The sequence below is a fragment of the Cupressus sempervirens genome, chromosome 5 (genome assembly GCF_028749045.1).
Source record: "Cupressus sempervirens isolate cs-2001-9-10 chromosome 5, ASM2874904v1, whole genome shotgun sequence".
In the NCBI taxonomy this organism is placed as follows: Eukaryota; Viridiplantae; Streptophyta; class Pinopsida; order Cupressales; family Cupressaceae; genus Cupressus; species Cupressus sempervirens.
Window position 1 is genome coordinate 557,393,616 of NC_143122.1, and position 22,545 is coordinate 557,416,160.

Consider the following 22,545-nt stretch of genomic DNA (forward strand, 5'->3'; position numbering starts at 1 on the left):
TTCTTTTATAAGTTGTGAAGTTATTGTGCCAAGTTGAGTGTAGGTAAGAAGACGGGGGTTTGGGATGCAAAAGATAAGAGATTTTGGGGAATGTAATTATAGTTTTGTGGTATATAAAATTTTGTGGGCATCGAGGCTCAAGTTGCCAAAAAAATAAGATATGAATGAATGGTTTTGTGGGATGGAGATTATAATTTGGTGGTTGCACGTGTTTGTAGGTATAGATGTGAATGATTGGGAGACATTAAGAATAGGAGATGGGATGAAATTGTATTGTGGGTTAAAGCAATTGTTAATGGATGAGTATTAAGAGAGGTGGTGGGATGAATGGTTAGCTTGTAATGATTGGATTGGATATTGGTAGTATGGGAATGTTAACTTGATAAGGAATGAAAACATTGGTGACTTGATTAGTTCCTCCTAAGGTTTCTTAAAAGTGATGGTGATAGGAATTTCTTCCTTTAAGTAGGTGGTGTGAAAATCAAAATGTAACTAGCATTCTTTTGAATGAGTGCAAGAAAATAGCAGCTAGGATCTATAGCAAGAATAAAGTCTATAGCTTCCATCACTCTAAGGCATACTTGCATTTCTTGGATTATAATGTTGGCTCTTGAATGTTGCCTTCTAAAGTAGGCATAGCCTCTATAGAATGCGGTTGTAGCATTTCCAATTCACTTAAGGTGAATAAATAGCTAGGTATTTCGTACTTATGTGATTAGTATCCATGCTTGTCTTAGCAATTGGATTAGTCTGACAAGATTTCATAGGCTCAAGACGTTGTAACTAGCATGCAAAAAAAATTCAAGACCTTCCTGGGTAGTCTAGATGATGGTGGATGATGTTGGATTTTTGACTTTCTAAGAATATGTATTTAGACTTTGATAAGATAAGGTATATTGACATTGACAAAGAGATGATTTAGATTTATTTTTATTTTTTCGAGCACATGATTTTGATTGATAGTAGATAATATTTGATAAAATCAAAATCAACAAATTTAAAATATATCTTGAAATAATATTGATTGAAATTGTTGTACTTGAACTAAACTCGTGAATGCAATCATATAAGAAGAGTTTACCAACTCAAAAGTAGCCAAAGCTCCTAAGATAATCTACTAAGGATTAGAACCAACTTCACTCCCTCTTCGAAATAGGACATGTTTAAATAAAAAAAGGTAAGGCGAAGATAAAAGATCTAGATTAGACTAATGATTTAAACTGTTGGGATGAAGATGATGATAACGATACGCTACTTGGATTGACATAAGTTCAAAATTTTGTTCTTTTTTTAACAAAATTAAGATAATAGCCCTAAAGTCCAATGAGATGGCATGTGATGTTTTGATGAATAGAAGATAGTGTTTGCGTCTTGTTTCGATCAGTCATTAAATTCTTACGCCTGTCTTAGAAACATAGAATCTTCATACTGATCATAATCTAGTTACTACTTCAGACCGGTTGCATGGTACCTTCTTCCAATTCCTAGTTTGAGCTATCTTCTGTCATTGCAAATGAAAAATATACTCCAGGAGAAGCCACAAACCCATTGGAAAGCATTAAAAGCTCAATCCATTGTAGCATGCAGCAGAGATAATGAACAATATCCACTGGCCCATTAGACATGCGTTGAATGCTGGATCCTGTCCCCGGGTGGAAATTGTAGCCAATAACTGTGGCGTCCAAAAAAGTTTGGAGCCCATGACACCACCGAGGATGTGTCAAAGGTTAAGCCACGACACATCACGTCCTTTGACTCTTCCAACTCCAAAAATATTGCAACAAACACGGATGGTACATCTCTGTTAACCTTCAATATATATGTGGTTGATATGTAGAGGCCTGAATCATTAACAGAACATTAACTTTGAATATTTTCCTTAGCCATAGGTTTGTGAATTCTCCCAAGATGTCATTTGGTTTCCAATAGTTTCATTGTAATATACATTTTATTACAATACCCTCACTGTTGAAAATGCAGATGACATAAAGCATTTATGAGCAAGTATGCGTGATTAACTGCTTATCTTTCCATGATCATTCACATGTTGGTGGTTTCCTTTCAAGTAATTCACATGCTGGTAGTTTTCTTTTTAGTCAAAGGACTCTCGAGTTCTCATCCTTCTTGCCTCCCTTATATGACGTTTATTCAGAAGCTATGCAGGTTCATTAATCAATATGCTTGGATTGTCACGTAGACATTGACACATCCACGGTGCACTACTGCTCTACATCGTTGTGAATAGATGTTATATAGACTAATACTCTAGCGATTCTCTGAGAGGCCAATCGGTCGACCATATGCTTTGTCGACCCAAGAGGAGTGTACTGGCTCTTGTTTCATTGTTCATTCTTATGACAAACCGTTTTGATGCCACTCCAACCATTATTCAATTCAACTATCTTCTCGAAACTCCATCAAAATTATATTTGCACAATCCCTGTCCCTCCATTATTCAACTTTCCCTTACCTCAATTCAATCGGGGATCAATTCCCCACCCACACAAATATTAAGTAAATATAAAACAAATTTGTAATTACATCAAAAGTGTTATATGGTGACACACAAGAAATGTCATGTTGTTACCATCTCTTTCAATGGATATGAAATGATGTGCTATTTATCAAGTTTTCTTGTGTGGTAAAAATTTACATATATGTAATCCTCAACTATTAAGAAAATTAATTTCATATCATATATGACTAATGTGGATTTATCTTATTTTATTTTACTTCAGAATTATTTTATTATATTTACTGAACAGCTGTTTTAGTGTTTGTACATGTACTAATAAACAGCTGCTTGTATATGAACATAATAGCCAACATTATGAACAAGTTTTAAAATCAATCGCAGCAGTTTCAGTCTCTCTAGGTGTTTCCTTATCTTGCATTCCCAGCTTACCCACTTTGAACAACAGACCAACTCCAGAGTTACTGTATAAAAAACTGAATTCAACAAACTGAAAGTAAACAATTAAAGAAAGGCTAAAAATAAAACAAGCAAGCCCTATTCAAATCTTGAGTGATTTTAAAATATTGTCAAGGCTGTCCAGAGACCAAGTTTTGCACTGAGATTTCCCACCACCATACGTTGAAGCAGATGACAAATCAGATGTTTTGTTCAGGATGGAAGCCCATTTTCTGCCATTGAAATCCAACAAATGATAAAAAGCTAATTATAATACCTCACCATGACCAAACATACAATTTCCCAGAACCATCTTTTTTTATTTTCAAATGGAGTTAAATGATCAATCAGACACACAATACGGAGGTGTGGATGTGAGAGTAATATTTGCCTTTTAGACGTGAATACTAGATATGGTTATCCCTTTGCAATCAAATGTTACAAAATTAATAAATTTCTTGTCTGCCATTTTTCAATTTTTGTAATGAGAGTTTCTGCCATTCTCTAAGCTATTTCTTTATCATTTCTAAAATATATAAGCTCTATTTTTTTCTGAAGTTACATCACAGCACAAAGCAGAACAATGTCTCTAAATAGTTGAGTTGTGACAGCAAGATGATAGAACAGAAGAAACAAATCAATTATTAGATTACATTGGATGAAAGCACAACTAGACATAAGCATAAAAGTAGTTTCTTGATTCTTGCACTGTTTTTCACAGTTAAAAGCAACTCAGATTTTACTGATAAATTTGCTTTACACTATTTGGCTCAATTAAAAGCAACTAAGATTCTACTGACAAATTTCCTCAACTGCTGATACAATTTGGGGTGGCTGCACCACCATTCTCTTAGCTATTTTCTTTATTATTTCTAAAATATATAAGCTCTATTTTTTTCTTAATTGACATCACAGCACAATGAATGCAGAACAATGTCTCTAAATAGTTGTGAGTTGTGACAGCAAGATGATAGAAAGGAGAACCAAACCAATTAGATTACATTGGATGAAAGCACAACTACATGGAAGCACAAAGTAGTTTCTTGATGCTTGCACTATTTTGCAGAGTTAAAAACAACTCAGATTCTACTGACAAATTTGCTCAACTGCTGATACAATTTGGGGTGGCTGTACCACTGTCCATTCCTCTAGCGTGCCTGCATATGGTGTGGGCACATCCTGTGATGATAGGCACATAATGGGTGCATCTAAATAGTCCCAGAAGTTTTCAATAATTGCAGCTCTGAGACTGGCTCCAATGCCACCTGTTCGCATGCACTCCTCAACAATCAGCACCTTGTGCGTCTTTTTAATTGAATTTCCAATTGTGTATAGATCAAAAGGTTTCAAAGAACGGATGTCAATTATTTCTGGATCATAACCCTTATTCACTAGTGTCTTCGCTGCTTGCATAACATGATACCTCATCCGAGAATAAGTAAGAATGGTTACATCTGAACCTGGTCGAACCATTTCTGCCTCTTCCAGACAACATATGTATTCTTCATCTGGAATCTTCTCTTTCAAGTTGTACAGAAGCACATGCTCAAACAAGATAACCGGGTTCTCACTTCTAATTGCAGCTTTCATTAATCCCTTTGCATTGTATGGTGTTGAGCAAGCAACCATTTGTAGTCCAGGAACAGACTGAAAGTATGATTCCAAGCGCTGAGAATGTTCTGCACCTAGCTGCCTCCCTACACCCCCAGGACCTCGTATAACAGCAGGAATAGTAAACTGCCCACCAGAAGTATAATGAAGCATGCCACAGTTATTTGATATTTGATTGTATGCCAACAATAGAAAACCCATGTTCATTCCTTCAATTATAGGTCTTAGACCTGTCATGGCAGCTCCAATGGCCATCCCTGTGAAGGAATTTTCTGCTATGGGTGTATCCAGTACTCTCAAATCACCATATTTTTCTGCCATTCCTTTGGTAACTTTGTATGAACCTCCATAATGACCCACATCTTCTCCAATGACACAAACTGTAGGGTCTCTCTCCATCTCCTCATCCAAACCTTCACGGAGAGCCTCAAACAAAAGTAGCTCATGCCTAACCAACATAGCATTTAATCATTGAAAAATAAAAATAAAATTAAAAGCATCTACAAGAAACAATATATATCTAACCTGCCAGAAATTTTTCCTAATAACTAGGTTTCAAAATAATAAGATTTGTAAATCCTATTTGATATTATAATAAGTAATGAAATCTCAATGTATACCAAAGGAATCAAGGCAGAAAAATGCACATCAAATTGCAGAGACGACAATATAAAGTTTGGTTGGACTAGTCATATAAATGGAAATAAAAGTTTGCAAAATATACAATAGAGGTGCTTGACACCTGTAATTTTTTGAACTATTGGTGACCAGATGTTCCATACCATGAACTTACACCAAGTTAAATATAATATTGACAGGATTCATAAATGATTACGTTATTCTATTCTTCATTGTTAATCTTGTCAAACAGAGAACAATGGATCGTGTCCAGATGTGTTTTAAATTAACTTCTGCTAAGGATTTTGGTAGATTATTCACCGATGCTCCAGAAATCCAGAAAAGTCCAAATTGTTCAAAGGTATCAACTTCCCTGGCTCTAATCCTCAGGAAGGAGGACTAACCTTTTCTAGGTCTTGTCTAATCTATTCATCTAACAACTCAAAGAAATCATCACCAATTTTGAGTACTCCTAAAGCTTTTCACCTACAACATGATCTATACTAAAGCAAAACCAAATGTCATGACAGTTAAACTTGAAATGAAGTCTTTCAATCAGATGAGCCACCACTTCATATAATAGTTTCTGGAAAATATTGGATTCTGTCAGGGGAGGATAAAGCAGGTAAAACAGGTGCATTGTAAAATCTGTATGGTTGTCCTAGACAATACCAGTTCCATTAGGTTATTTCAGACAGGTTTGTCTGTATCCCATCATTTATACATAAGTTTGGCCATATGCAGTCAACTTGAAGTTCTATTCACTTCTGAAAAGCCTTTGAAGAAGCTGAATGAAAGTTTCGTCTGGCTGAACAGCTCAAAGTTTAGGATTCTAAAGAGGTGATTGACGCCATTACTTCAGCCAATAGAAATGATGAGCCTTTTATCAATAAAATTATATGAAAAAACACAAGGGACCGGCACAAATACATCCAATTGTCGTTTCTTCATAGTGTCCCTCATTTTATCTTCTAATAAATCTCCTGGTCTATGAAGCTAGAATAGAGGTAACAAATCTCCCACCAGAAGCACTCTCGACTTCAATAGCTATACTGAATTCCAATTTCTAGCTCTCGACTCTACTCATAACAATTACTTGAAATTATAATCTTCAATACAGGAGGCTCAAGGCTCCTCTAGATGAAGCATCTTTTTTGCAAGCCACAGAAACGACTATTGCTCACTATATCTTGCCTGCTTAAAACCCAAGATCCCTACACTATTGCTCAGCAAAATTTTATCTTGCATTGCAAGAAATCCACATGGAAGCAACAACATTTTGAAAGAACAGAGAAAAAGTTATGACAATAGGTCCAGACACACGAGCATGAAAAAAATGTTGAATCTCCTTCCATAAAATGTCATTTGGCATATCTGAAACTGCAGGAAAAAATTGGCATTTTTCAGCCCTCAAATAGAATCTTGTAAAAAGCGAACACTACAATTATGATAGACAAATTCCTAATGCTTTTTAAAAGGATAAAATGCTTCATCATGTACCTGGATAAAAAACTAAGGACGCTGACAATTAGGCATATCAAGAAGCTGAGCTTAAGCTTTACACACAAACATCATATCCTTTTCAAAAAAGTGTGACAAAGGACTCTGTAGTAGTAACCCATAGTCTATTGGCTTCAATTAATATACCAAACTTCTCATTCGCTATTGGGGATTGTATATATAAAGGTTTTTTTATTTTATTTACAGCCTACCAAGATTTGTTATTTTATAGCAGGAAGTCAAGAAACTTGGATTCTCTCTTCTAACTGATAGCATGAGAGGCCAGTTTACTTTGGACTTTTGCAACCAATTAGGCCCTCATAATGCTCAACTCACCACTCAGATTGTTGAGATAGGAGAACAAAATTCACCTTGTGACTGAGCAGTCCAACCAGCTCAATATTAAACTTCAAGTCATGAAGGAAGAACAAAGCTATCAAAGGCATCTCAATCTTTCCTAAACTCAAAGGTCAAATTAGATGTACCACACAATAACAAATCAAGACAATTCCCATTATGTTATAGAACAGAGAGTGTCCAAGCGAGGATAGACTACATACTGTTGCCAAGCATTTGGTCAAATTGAAAGCTGCCAGTAGCAGTATTAATGAAGACAAATCTTTTCTACCTCCTCTGAGAACAATGGCAATATTGAGGATGAAGTTTAAGGACCCGAACATTGATGATAAAGAGCAAATGCCACGTGTATTAAAAATTTTGTCATCTTATCAATAACTTGATATGCATTTTGAATGACTAAATATGGAATGTGAATCTGATTTGATTGCTTTTGGAGATGGCAGATCTGTTAATTTTATGTTAAAACCCCATATTGTTTGCATTGTAAACTACAGTGTCCAATGTATAATCGAACTGTTAATCAAATCTATTATTCATAGAAGGATATTGGTCAATACAACTGTCACTGTGGCTTTCATTTAATATTCATGATTAAGAACAAAGGGTCAATTGTCTAGGCATTTGAACAACAGTTAAATTTGTGTAAGCAAACAATTGCAAAAATTATGCAATCTTGCAGCTTTATTCTCCCATAGATGTTGCAGAGAAAGATACATCATTGCATTGCAACGTACCCCTGCTCTTGTATCGTCAAAAAGGATCATTACACTTCACCAAGCAATGCCATATTCATGCCCCAATTGAGACTTGATGTTGGAATTAATATAAGTGGCATACAGATATTCAATGATTAAAATGAATGATGTGATAGCATCATAAGCTATTGCACAAAAAACCCAAGATTATGCATTGCTATTAAACAAAATTGAACTACAAATAAAAATAACCAATGCTTGAGCCACAATTGAGTACAGGTAAATAGCATTGATAGATATGCATTAGCAATGTGTTTTTATAATGATGATAGAAATTCCAATGCGGAAAAAGCATAATGCCATTATGGTATCACCAGTCTGCACCTTGAAAAAGAGTAAGGTATGAAGCTTGAAACTTGATGTTGGAATTAATATAAGTGGCGCACAGACATTCAATGATTAAAATGAATGATGTGGCGGCATCATAAGCTATTGAACAAAACACCCAAGATTAAGCATTGCTATTAAACACAATTGAACTGCAAGTTAAATAACCAATGCTTGTGCCACAATTGAGTACAGGTAATACATTGATAGATACACATTAGCAATGTGTTTTTATAATGATGATAGAAATTCCAATGAGGAAAAAGCATAATGCCATTATGGTATCACCAGTCATGCATTGAAAAAGAGTAAGTTATGAGCTATGGCCTTACCATACTATAATTGTTGTTTGGTTTAGTTTGATGCCAATGATCAATCAACACAACTATATTGGTTCATTGGCAATCATCTTTCAAAAGATATCAGTTAACCCCATTTATCCTTTGCACTGGCTTGACTATGGGCCAATTCAAGGTTAGGATGTTCTATGTTCTCCGTTGTGTAGCTGCTTAGTGCTGATTCTCTGGCAGACTTCTTGGTCTAATGGTAATAGAAGTTCCAATAAGGAAAGAGCATAATGCCACAATACTATCACAAACCACACATTGAAAAAGAGCAAGGTATGAGCTATGGCCTTGCCATACTAAAATTGTTGTTTGATCTAGTTTGATGTCAATGATACATGAGCATTGAAAACAACTATATTGTTTCATAGTCAATCATCTTTCAAAAGATATTAGTTAACTCCATTTCTCCTTCAAGTAGCTGACTCGAGTATGGACCAATTATCGGTTCGGATGCTTAATATTCTCCTCTGTGCGACTGCTTAATGCCAGTTCTCTGGCAGCCTTCTCGATCTCTACTTGTTGCTGAGAGGCTTCTCTTAAGCCCGTATGTTTCAATAGTCCAGTGGTTACTCCCATATGCTTTCTTCTAATACATGAAGAATCCTCTAAAGAAAAAGATTTTTTGAAAGTCAATAGTTCAGCAATGACTGTTGCAGTATTACATGACGTAGCCTTCTATTCTCCAATAGAACTTTCAATTTTGAGGACAGTTGTTTCTCCCTAGGTATCACTTGTGCTGCAAACTTTTGTGGGGTTGAAGCTAGTGTCGAATACTTCATGAGGAGATCTTCATGCAGTACTGTCTTAGTAAATTATATAACTAAAAAGATGACATATAGTCAGACTGTTTGCTAAAAGAAAGAACATATGTAGACGTTACCGTCCACAATGAATTTTTCCTGATGTTTCTCGAGTCTTGCATGTAAGAAAATAACAGAAACAATTTCCACTACTGTATGGACACACAAATGGGAACTAGAGGATTAATCACTAGAAAAGTGGCTGGGAAATGGAATGTCCCCAAAATACTGCTCAGGCTAAACTTCAGTAGTGTGTCAAAGAGCAAGGCTGGGGAGGTAGAAGATGTTGACATCATTTGTGGCAGTGGAGGTAAACTATTAGCATGTTCTGCACTATAGGCCATCCATATTCTGCCAACAATATGACAAAGGAAGAGGCCATGGTCCTAGGTATTAAAATGCTACAAAACATAAAATTGGGAAAATGAAATTCAAAGAAGATTCTTGAATTCTACCCTAATCATCCCTGAATCAGGTATATTACTTTGATGATATTGTGGCATTCATTAAGAGGTGGTTAGTTCTTTGGTGTCATATTCTTTGGTTATTTCTTTGGTGGCATTCATTAAGAGGTGCTTAGTTCTTCACTGTAATGAAACAACATATTATTTCATTACAGTAGAAGAAAGACTAAATTGGCCGATCCCATAGATTATTCATGGTTGGAGCTTGGAAGAAGTCATCAATTAAGATATATTATAAGCCACAAAAAGGATCATTGAACAAAGCCTCAAAGTGGTGGCAAGCTCATGTCTGATACTCTCGCATTTGACTCCATGCCAAGTCTTACTCATGGCACTCATTCCTTCTACATCAAAAAGTTTAGAGAGATGATGGTGTACAGGCTATTTTGTCCTCATTCCAAAGATAGGATTCTGAGCCACCAGTCTCCACGGCGACAGAGTAAAGGATATGATTGTGTGGAGTTGTGAATCCTTGAAGAATTAATTACAAATAAAAAATGGAAGAATCAAGATGTGAACCTAGGGGAAGATAGAGTGGCAGAAAATTGCAAAAACAAGGAGCAAAGAAAAGCTCAAAAGCAACGTCACGACAGCACCATGGGAATGGATTTCAAGGCCGGGTGGACTACAGTCCTAAGTTGTAGGATGGCAGGGGATGATGGGGACAAGGCAGCGGGTATATAATAGAGTGCTTGAAGAGTTGGTGATATTTGAAGGAAGATGTTTGCAAATACATTATCCTCAAAGAGTTTGTTATATTTTAATAGCATAATATGAAATTTCATCTGATTTAGTTTGCTCATGAAACTGCAATTTATAATCAGAGTTTGCTATCCTAACATATTATTGGTCCAGAACTTTATAGCCCTCTGACAGGTGTCAGCATGATCCATATGAAGAAAAGTCTTCATTACCGTCATGCCCAGCTGTATCAGGTCTGCTCTAAAGAAAATACGTTTTTTTGTAGACGCAGATTGAAAGTTGTATTGACTCATAACTGCCATGCTTCATCGGTTGAATAGCAATTAGTTTTGTTATTCGTTTATGCTTGCTGGCCACTCTCATCAACAATGTGGCCGGTGATTAGTTTTCCATAACGCTCAAGGATGCCAAGTCATCATTCAAAACATGATCGCATGGCATACCAACTAAGGATTATCACACTGCAATGGCAAAAATAAAGGAACTTTGGATCACCGTTATTCATAACACACAAACAATATACTTTAAGTTTTGTGAATGAAAGATACATAAAAGTTTTCGGGTGCTGACTCTAGCTATGAGAGTGACATTTGAGATTTGGCATCGCTCTTATCTGTTAGTCAATTTCTGTACTTAATTAACTCACGTCATTATGTGGCTTGTCTGAGGTTCTCTGCAAACTTTACATTGGTTTTGTTTAATCTGTAATCTCTATCAGTATCTCTGATAGTCTCCTTTTCTTCAGTGCTTTTATAACACTTGATACTGTTATTGTAACCATTTGAAGTTTCAATAAAAGTTCAGTTTTTGTGGGGCTGGGTTGTTTCTTTCTGTGAAAGGGGGTTTTTCCCAGGATAATGCCTTGTTATGAGTTGTTCTGATTTAATCTTTTGGTGTTTCTTCTGGTTCTAGTTTTAACAGAGTGAACAATGATGTTCTTTCCATACCAAGAGTCAAGATCCCAAAGGGGCCTTCTCAGAATTGACACATCAAGATTGGAATGCATTCTGTTTTCCAGTACCAGTTTTTGTTTTTCTCGACTTTTAACAGATATAAATGTGTGTGTGTGTGTGTGTGTGTGTGTGTGTGTGTGTGTGGCCACACAGATGTCACCTGGGAACAAGGAGACATCTCTATCATATCACCTTCTTGAAATAGGATTAAATAATAAACAGTAGTAATTAAATTAAAAATATAAAAGAATATTATAAAAATTATTAAATATCAGTTAACTGTTAAACAAAAGGTCAAAATGCATGAATGGAAAAGTTGTCTCCCTCAAATGAGAGCTATAAAGGGAGGGATGAGAGCTTCATTTGAGAAAAAGGGAAGGAGGAAGAAAGAGGGGAGCATAAGAATTAAGGGAAAGGAAAGGGTTGTAATTATGAAGGTGGTGACTCTTTGAAAGGATTATGATTATGAAGGGTTGGGACTCTCCAAAAAGGTTGTAATTATCAAGGGTTGTGACTCTTCAAAAGAGGGACAACAATGAAGGGTCATAACTATTGCCAAAAGGTAGACATGATGAAGAGGCGTGACCTCTCCCTCACATGGGGAGGTAAATAGGAAATTGTAATATAGAATTTGGTATGATCCAATGAGTAGATCATTAAACAATAAAATAATATTTGATACCCTTCAAAAGGAAGTAAGAAGAAGAGAAATGGATCAAATGTATTTCTGGCAGCAATCAATAAGTTGATCCTGATAATATTATATCAGAATGCTATTAAGGATAAATGATAGTATTAATATCAGTTAAATATATATATATATATATATAGATAGATAGATAGATATTTTTAGCCCATTTTTAATCTCTTACTATAGCCCCACAAGAGGATAGGTTGGCATTGTGTAGTGAAAGGTGGAGTAAATCCATATAAAGCAGATGAGTCCCACAACGAGATAGGAATGGAGTCCTAAAGTCTTGAGGGAACCTACTCGTAGATTGATGTCAGGCATCCTACGACGAGTAAATCCACATCCTCTAGGAATTGGGGATTAAGTATGTTAACTGTCAAATGTATGTTATTCATTAAGAATTGACAAGCTTCTCCCTCCGAAGTAAGAAGCATCATGACTAAGTTAAATTTACATTTCCAAGAGCAATCCAAACCCTACTGGAAATTATAGAGCAAATTAAGGTCGGTCCTAGTCGGCAACATTACAATCTCCTTCCCAATATTTTACTGTTGTGGATTATGTGTTGTACAGTTAACTAGTAGAATAATTTACAATGTTAAATCCAACATGTTGACTATAAAATGTATGTTTTGCATAGGTATATGGACAACAATAAATTACTTGCAACTAAAACAATCTTACAGAAGATAAAAGCATACTACCAGCCTCAGCATTTTGATCATATACATGTTACACGCCATATAGATTTACAACTACCGATCATAAATATGGATGACTATAAATTACTTGTAACTTAAACAATCTTACAGAAGATAAATGCATAATACCAGCTTCAGCATTTTGGTCATACAAATGTTAAACGCCATATGCCATATAGATTTACAACTACTGATCCTAAATGTATTGCAGTAAGTTATTAACACACTGAATCCAAAGAAAAAATAATGCTTGTCCTTTGATTCTTGGTATATAAAGGCTGAAGTGAAAAAAGTGGAAATTTGCTGCACGATGATTACCCTGTATGGCCTTTACTTATGTCAAATTTGTGCATGTCATCTTTTCATAAGCTTACCAAATGATGAGATGTATAAGATATTTTAAGTTTCAGAAAAGAGATAATTATAGCTTACCCACTCTTTGATGATACAGGACTTGAAGCAGTTTCACCCTTCACCTGAAAGGACAGCCTTATAATCTTAGAAATAATCACATACATCTTTCATTGTCAACAACAGCAATTTTCAGAATAAACAATCTGAAATCTGCAAATTTAATAATTCACAATAATAACTATTTAGAGCTCGGTAGAATTATTAGATTCCAACAAATGTATATCCCCCTCAGATACTATCACCACATTGATAGCACATAATATGCAACCAACAAAAAAATCACCCACGATGACAACACTGAAACAGTTTAAAGCCAAGTTGTCACTATAGAGAATTTTCTACTATCTCATTTACAGCCAACAAATGAATTCAATGATAATAAATGTGTACATGAAAACAGAAGCTGCTGCAACAAACATAATAAAAGAAATGACCAGCACTGACAAATGCACAAAAGTGTGCTACCTAATGGTGATGATATTATCACCACGTGTAGCAAACTTTTACCTACAACTTAGCACTGATTTCCACAGCTACAAAAGTTATTTGAATACCATTATTTGCTCCCAGGATAGAACGCACCAAATATACTGTCAAAATATATAAACAATGTAAGGGAATCATGTTCAGAAAGCTAACCGCAACAGCATTAGTGATCAACTTGGAGGTTCGGTTCACTGAATTTGAAGAATTAGACACTGATGCATCTGATATGACACTGATGAAACTTTTCTTTCTCTCTGTAATGTAATGACAAAGATTATAAGTAACCAAATTATTTCTGAAAGGCAATTTCTGATCATCACATAATATAAATTCTCACCAAATCAACCACAGCAACCTTGGACCACTAAAATAATCTAATCACAATAGTTACTACCCAAACAGACCCTATTTGCCTGTGTGAATAAATCACACTTGTATTCCTTCGGCAATCAAACATCAGGATGGGATGAAATACAAGCATGGTCATTCTTCAGGCCAAAATGGTCTGCCTAGACCTATGTAGAGTTGTATCTAATTTGCTGTTCAAAACTAGAAGCCGACTAAGTCTATGAAGTAAATTCTTTACGTTTCATTTTGGACCTCGTTTTCTGAGCTGATTCCTATTAGAACCGATATGTGCCATCAAATCAAATAGGTTATACCAGTAATACAAATGTAACATAAGATTACTTTGATCATCTCCACTGATGCAAAGACAGCATTGAAATGCAGACCCAGGATACCAGGGGTGCTCTTAAAATCTAGTTCTACCCTAATAAAACAATTATCACTCAAATGCGCCCTCCAATAAAATGCATACTAGAGAATCTTTACTATAAATCAAAACCAAAAATAACTATTCAAATTCAACATCGCATACGACGAGAATTTCAAAGGACGCATTCTAAAGCAACGCTAGCAATCAGCGGTCGAATTGACCCTCCCATAAAACGGGTACTTCCACATTATAAAACAAAACTATTGACAATAGATCCAGATTTACAAAAGAGAATTCAAAATTTAGGCCTTGCAAATTATAAGGACCAAGCAAACATTTTACACTTAATTGGATTTCGGACCAAAAAAACAGTAAAAACAAAAGCCATAGACTACCTGATTGAAGCTTGGGGACCTGAAAAAGCAGCCTTTTCTGTGGAGAAGACGAAGAGGGAGATATAAGAGCTGAGAACCCTCCAAACCCTTGTACTAATGCTGAACTTGCCATTTCATATAAAATTGAATCCCAAAAGCACAGCAATATTGAAGTGGCACTATGCAAGTGCTAGCTATTCGAGCAACTGCAATGCAAATGCAAATGCGTATTGTCCTTGTTTAAATTATACTTTCTCGGCAAAGCAATCGGAATCGGACGGAGGGAAAGAGGTTTCTCTTCTGTTTCTCCACTGGACTTTTTGTTTTGTTATATGAACATGCGCTCCAATACAATCAATACAAATCTCCCTCCTCAATTGTAACGTAAGGCTTCGTTTTTGCCGTTCTCTCCTTAGTTTTCTGCTAGAATTGCATCGGATTAGTTGCAGAAATGGGTGACTTTCTCTTGTATGATGTTTGTCTTCAGATCTTTGGTCTGCCTTTCCATCCACCCCACCAAACTATGGAGGCTCGCACTCAAGGTCATTATTGTTGTTCAAAGCAAATTTATATTGTGAAAGGTATATGGTTAGCTAGTTCTCCATTAAAGATCCCAAGAAACTCTTGGATGGTTGTGTAGCCTCACAAGAGTAGGTGGGATGTTAATATTATGTGGAGGATTTTGGGATTGTTAGAAAATGTTATTTAATCGGTCATACAATTGTTGTTATTGTGGTGGGTATATTGGTTGAAATAAGTTCATCAAATTAAGAGATGGTAAGATGAAGTCAAGTCAAACAAGAGCTGTGTTACAGCATGAGTCTTGTCTAATGGGAAAAAAATGAAATTGAGAAAAAATAATGAAATAATTTTTATTCGAGAATTCAAAACAATTTCATGAGAGGTAAGATATTTGAGAGTTAATACTCGCTAAAATATATGTTAAAAATTTGTAAGAGTTCTTTTTTGTGCAAGAAATTCTAAACACACATTGATAGGTGAACTATAAAATCAACAATACATTTTGTGAACTGATAGTGAAAAGTGATAGAATCTAGTTGAAAAGACTAAAAACAATTACACCCAAAAATAAAACATTTTTTAAAGTCTAAAAATATAAGAAGAATTGCCAACTATATATTATACTTTGCAGTTTAAAATTCCTAATAGTCCATAAAATTATATTGGTCAAATTAATAGCATCATAGAAGCATTATAGAACTCAATTAGATCATTCAACCAATAGCCTTCTCTTAAGAACGCATAAGATGAATCATTTATCACATTATTAAAAAAATAAAATAAAAGAACAATTATGAATCGAACTCAAAACTTTTCTAAAACCAAGCTCCATCATGAAATGTATTGTTCTATAATATAGAACTATAAGTTGTGGCATCTGTTAAAAAGTGCAAGTGTCTAATCTCATGTCTAGTCTCAGTTTACACATTTTGCAGTCACTTTTAAATGTGGGACCTCCATTAACTAAAAAAATGGATATGACGACAACATCTCGGCGAGACTCCCCTTTAAAGTCGTTTGAAGATAGAGGGTGTTATCCTCCACAACCCCTCCTCAGTAATTGCATATGTTTGGATGGTCATAGATAGATGGATTTCATGAGAAAGATTATTTATACATATGCTTTGTGTTTTCTATGGTTTAATGGTTTCCTTTCCTTTCTTTGAATGAATCATCAACAAGAACACGATAGTTTGTCAAAGCTGATTTGATGGGCAATTTGAGCAAAAGACCATTTGTAAATTCCCAACGATCTGTCAAAAAATGCTAAAAAAGCATTGCTGGTAACAATGGCAAAACTTTAAAAAAAAAAAAAAAAAAACAATGGCAAAACTATTTCCACCTTAATTGGGTGTCAGAGATGGCACCCTTAAGCCATAAACCACATTGCCACCAGTACTACCCTGTTGTTGAAAATCTGTACAAATTATTTTATTATTTTTTCTCAATTTCATTTTTTTCGCATTAGGCGAGACTCATGTTGTAACACAGCTCTTGTTTACAATAGCTCTAGGTAGTGCCAAATATAATAGAATTCTCATTTTCAATATGATTGGATTTTCTTTGATTTTCTTTGACGTTGCAAGTATGTTTACCTGACATCAAAATAAACTCTGTTTTTATAAATGGAATGGCAATAATAGTCATGTAGGTGGCTTGAGTCAACTTAATGGGTCACTTTTTCACATTTCTATCCGATCATGTTATGGCAACAGTAAGCCCACCACTCTAATTACTTTGAAGCACTTTTGTTCTCATGTAGAGCTTGGCATTTTCTATTTCACATAGTGGGATTATATTTTCCGATAAAGTTATGGCAGCTATAAACATAATCTACAAGGACACAATTATTTTTCGATGAGAGTCCACCACAGCATAGCATATCGATCATCAAAGAATTATTAATGAATTAAAAATCACAATCTTCAATTTTAGTCAATTCAAAACATATGGTGTTGGATGGATAGACGTTGTTGTAGAATGCCGCTAGCTAGCACATTCTCCCTACTTCTCCACGTGGTACTCCAAATATACCTACCACTACTACTGCCTCTCCCACAATTACAAAATCAATAAACCATCACAGAAGCTGTCAATTCAATTTCAAAATCCTTAATCCAATGCCAACCATTCATGAGCAAAATCGAGGAACAGGAAAGAAGCCATGAGACCGTCTATAAAACAGCTGCTCAATAGAGGAACTCAAGCATTCCAAATCAAGAAGTCGTGAGCTCATATTTCCATATGCCGAAACTACTACGCACAGGTTTGAATTTAAATACATAAAAAAATTTCTTCATCAATGCATCTAATCAGGGTTTATAGCTAATGCGCACAGGTCTAAATTTAAATACACAATTTGTTTTTTTGCCACTGCATCTGATTAGGGTTTATAGCTACTGCGCGCAGGTCTAAATTTGAATACACAAATTTGATTTCTTTGCCAGTGCATCTAATCAGGGTTTATAGCTACTGTGCTTAGGTTTAAATTTAAATATGCAAAATTTATATCTTTGCCAATGCATCTACTTAGGGTTTATAGCTATTGTGCCCAGCCTAGATTTAAATACACAAAAATTGTTTCTTTACCAGTACATTTGATTAGGGTTTGTAGCTAATTAGGGTTTGTTGTGGCGATGTAGCCAAACGAAACAGGGGAAAGCGAGGGTGGCAAAAAGAAATGGGAGGTGTCGATGGAAGATCCTAACAAAGGAAGAGGCGACAATCATTCAGTGTTGAAGGGCGTTAAGCAACACTTGGAGAAGGAGATCAAAATGGCCAAGGATATGGTGAAAAATATCCTTGAGACGACAAAGGAGACCAAGGAGGAAATCAAAGATTTGGGTAGCATCACTAAGGAAGCTACAAAGAGAGATTTGCACAGAGTTGCTCAGAAAGTGGGCTTGGCTAAGAATGATTAAGTCAGTAGATTGATTGGAAAAAAGCTATAAAGCTTATTAGTATAGGGACTGAATTCATGAGTGCCTTTCTTACTAAATTTCTTGTCTGGAGAGTTTTTGAGTCATAGCATGTGTAGATGATTGTATATAGAGTACCTTACTATCCAGGTTTCAAACATTAGTAATATATCTCTATGGTGATGTGAACATGCTTGTTTAGTGTCAGAAAAGATATGTTTGTGGCCATTTGGTTAAATTCATCCACTTTCACACTCACTCTATCCACTGTACCAAAAATAGCATTGATCGAGGTAAGTTAAGACAGATGATGGCGTAGTATGGATGATGGCTCCAGCCATATTGGAAAAATGTTTTTTTTCTAGATGAAAAAAATAATTAAAACCCCAAGAAAAATATTAATAGCCAATCAAAAAAAAGAAATAATCTCCCAACAAATAAAAATAAAAATACAAGTACTATTGACCATAGCAAACTTTAGGAAAATATTTTAGATTGCACAAATTTCAAAGCAAACTAATGCATATAGTTTCAACGAAAATAATAGTTCCTACCTATATAAATATTATTTCAAAATTGATGATACAAGTGAATATTTATAATAATGTCAATGGATTCTTGGTTTATTATTGAAGTTGGGAAATGAGTATTCAGTTTAAGGATGTATAAATGCAAAGCTAATTTTATATGGCAAATTTATGTATTGTTGCATCATAGGAATTATACAGGTGTTTATGTGAAGTTGAGTGGTTTTGAATAAATTCATTTGAATCAAGTTATGTTGACTGCAAGACCTCATCATTATAAAAGATGAAAGTGAGATTGTGCTTGGGACAAATTTTGCAAAATGAATAACTCTATGTCCTTAGCTATGCACTTAGCACATAGTTTGAGAGGTTTCCACCTACTCATATGAGGTAGTAAAAATGATTTTGTGGATGATATAAATTCTTGATTTAAGAAAAGATAGCTAGGTGTTTTTGATATAAAAGCAGCCAAAATAAGGGGGTTGGCCCAATAAAACAGTGGTGTAACTACCAGCAGAAAACCAAACAAGCCCATTAGCGCTTTGTATCAAAAATAGTAGTAAAATAAAGGTACTAGATTTCTTGTTCTTAAAACTAACAAAGTTAAATAGATTAACAAAAGGCGTGTAAGTGGTTAATGCATCGTACCACCCACAGCCCAAACCCAAGTTCCACCAAAAAACCAAAACCATCTAAACTAGATGGAAAGAAACTACTAGCAGATAATCAAGAAACATGAGGCACTAGAAAGACCACTAACTGGCATCTTTCTTCTTGCCTTTCCTAGCTAGCAAAACCTTAGCTCAGTCCTCCGCAAGGAAATTGTATAGCAGTTTTGAATCATCTTTACCCAAGCCTTCCTCCTCCTTCTCACAAGCCAATAGTTGGAGGGTGGTCGTCACTACATGAGTCACCTTTAGGGAAAATTTGGAGAAGAGGGTGAACCCTTCCTCTAGCACTTGGCACCGGTCCTTCAAATCCTAGATGTCTTTGGGAGTAACAACCACCTCCCCCGTTGTACCAATCTTTAGTTCTTTGTTGCAATTCCTAGGGGACTTCCTCTTGTCCTACACATCTAGATTGTTAGTGGGAACCCTTAAGATTTCTAGACCGTCAGGCCTAATAGGGGAATAAATAGTGTCAAGGGAGGCTTTCTCAACTTTTGGGTCTGTCTAGTTAGCAACAGATAACAGGGTGAAAGTGTTAGAAATATGTGTGGGGTCTTGGGAAGGGTCCTTGGTAGGGTTTTCTGCCTCAATATCCATTTACCATCCATAGTGTCATCCCATTTCTCCTCTTCTTTATTATTAATATCCTCCTTCAACTTCTCCTTATCATCCCTTCAGATTTTAACACTCTCCTCTGAACCTTCCTCCTCCTCATGAGAGTGTTTGGTCATTTATTTAAATCTACCCTTGGTCTTAGCAAGCCTATCTGATCTTCTTTTATTCCCACGACATTCATCATCTAAGTCCTCAATCTCCACTTCCACTCCCTTTTCAATTTTAACATTTTTATTGGCAATCGACTCTAAAACTAGAGTTTTGTTTTTCCTACTCTTGATTGGGGTTTGGCATGGTGATGGTTGTGGAGTAGGGGCATAGCTACCACCTGCAAACTCAAGACAAAGGGGGGCACTAGTCAAGAGGAAATTATCAATGACTATGACTCTGGGAGGGAAAAGTGCCAGGTGGAACTTAAATAAATAGAACATGAGCCTTTAGTACAAAATGGTAAAATTAGCCCCTTTTTTCTTTTTCTCCTTGACATCCATAACCGTCTCTACTAGGACATGCACTAGAAAAAAGGGACTGCAAACTAACTCCCTATTACGAAAGTGATTAAGCAAAGGGAAATGGTAAAAATAATACACAACATATCTACCTTCTAGGGTAAGATACTTCATTATGACCACGCACACGTCATCCTAGGGCTCTAGTAGCTTATCCCTCCAAAAACCCCTACGATACCTATTTGGGGCTTCGTCACCTCTAAAAAAACTAGACAAACTAGCTTCATATATCACCTTTGTGATCTTCTGCCACTTCCTCCTAGTTATGTCAAGGCTTGTTGCCATAGCTATGGTCTCCTCATTCACCTAGAAGGTGATACCATTGATAGTGACACTTCCATCCTTCTAGTTGTTGACAAATTGTTAAGAACAATTATCATCATAGCTAGTTATGGCCTGCATGTATGGGACAAACCCCCCTTCCTTCAACATTATCCAAGTTGCCTACCTTTTGGAGAAATCCTCCATCTTCGTGGGCTCTAGTTCATTAAGGTCCCCACCCATGAGAACTTGCCCCTCAACAATATCACTCTCCACGAGCTGGATAATTTCCATTTGCAAGAAAGACACCACCCAAGAAATCGCAAAAGTAGGGCTAAAAATGGTGTGTCTGCAGTTAAAATGGCTTCTGCCTTACTCTTCACAAAGATATAATATATGGACTGTTAGACCATCTTAAGACATCATTACGGAGAGTGTAAATAATTTGATCTTACCTTAATGATCTAATAGTCACAATAATGATGACATTTTCCATAATGATCCCATACTGCAAAAAAATGATGGCTTTTTTTAAAAGTTGAGTTTATTAATTTCCTTCCTTTTTCATGCCCTTGCATGATGCAATCCACATAATTTATCATTGCTAAATGTCTTGTCATATTTAAGATGCTCATAACCATCATTTTACTAGGAAAGCCACCAAAAATGCAAGTTCTCCAAATTTGGGTAATCATCAAACATAGTTTAGAGGGGTCCTTTCCATACCTATGAGGGAATATATGTAATTTGGTAGCATTTTAGTACTCTTCCAGCTTTTTAGGCTATCCAATTCAAATCCCATGCCTACTATAGCATCTGCCACTGCATTGGCTTCCCTAAAAGTGTATTGTAACTCATATTGATCAAGGGTCATTAGGAATTGCCAAATGTCCCCCATTATGCCATGTAAAGCCCAATCTAGTTGAGCATGTCCTTGGATAGAGTCAATGATGAGTTTAGAATCACCTTTTATGGTTAATTTCCTAAACTTTATCCCCACAAAAAATTTAAGGCCCCAAAGTAAGGTAGTGGCCTCCACCACATTGTTCGATCCTTGTCCCAGATTCCCCAAGTAGGCTAACAACACTTTCCCCCAGCATTTTGCGGCAAACCTCCAGTAGCTGCCAAACCTTCTCTCATCGCCCCATCAAAATTGAGCTTGATAGTAGACATTGTCGGATGGATTCAATGAGTACTTCTTCTTGTTAAAATTTTTGAGTTGTCAAAGTGCTAAAAGTTGGGGAGAATGTTCTAATTTTAGCAATCTCCCCATTCTTCATGCTCAGGGGTTCTTATGGGGCTTTATACTTGGCCACCATAACATTCTTTGTAACTAGCTTCCTCAATATCTCTCCCACTACCTCCTCCCCCCTTTCTTCATCCCTAAAGGCCCTATTATCCCTCTCCTTCCAGACACCCCATCAGACGTGTGGGGGAAGGATATTCCAAAGGGTTATGAGTCAGGGGTGGTAGAAGGGACAATTCCAATTCTCCACAAATTGTCCCATTCCTTTGTTCATGACCCATTCCAACAAGAATTTTCTCCAAATGTAGGACCATACCCTTAAAGTATAGGGGAATTTAAGAAAAAGGTGCACTATGTTTTCCTCTTTCTCCTTGTAGAGATAACATCTGTTGATAATTGGTATGCCTCTCCTCCTTAGGTTGTCAATTGTTAAGATCCTGCCATGCATGGCTGTCCACTACAAGAAATTGACTTTTGGTAGCAAGTGACTATTCCAGATATTTGTCTAGTTGATGAGGGTCTAATCCTTTTCAAATATAAGATGGTA

At 35.9% G+C, this 22,545-nt stretch overlaps 1 protein-coding gene across 1 annotated transcript; it reads right to left on the minus strand.

Moving 5' to 3' along the window:
* Window positions 1-3,588: 3,588 nt before the first annotated feature.
* On the minus strand, window positions 3,589-15,271 carry LOC149557151 (pyruvate dehydrogenase E1 component subunit beta-like). Its single transcript, XM_089831863.1, has 4 exons — window positions 14,754-15,271; window positions 13,794-13,894; window positions 13,173-13,216; window positions 3,589-4,970 (listed from the first exon to the last, which is right to left on the minus strand). The coding sequence occupies exons 1-4, from the start codon at window positions 14,863-14,865 to the stop codon at window positions 3,998-4,000; spliced, it is 1,230 nt and encodes a 409-aa protein (XP_089687989.1). The 5' UTR covers window positions 14,866-15,271; the 3' UTR covers window positions 3,589-3,997.
* Between the last annotated feature and the right edge of the window lie 7,274 nt (window positions 15,272-22,545).

Bases quoted from the DNA above. Each gene is read 5' to 3' on its own strand.
- LOC149557151 (XM_089831863.1), bottom strand. From the start codon at position 14,865: ATGGCAAGTTCAGCATTAGTACAAGGGTTTGGAGGGTTCTCAGCTCTT. The intron at 13,217-13,793 runs GTTAGCTTTCTG...CTGTCCTTTCAG, and splicing joins TGATCACTAATGCTGTTGCG to GTGAAGGGTGAAACTGCTTC. The intron at 4,971-13,172 runs GTAAGCTATAAT...TATGTTGGTTAG, and splicing joins CCTGTATCATCAAAGAGTGG to GCATGAGCTACTTTTGTTTG.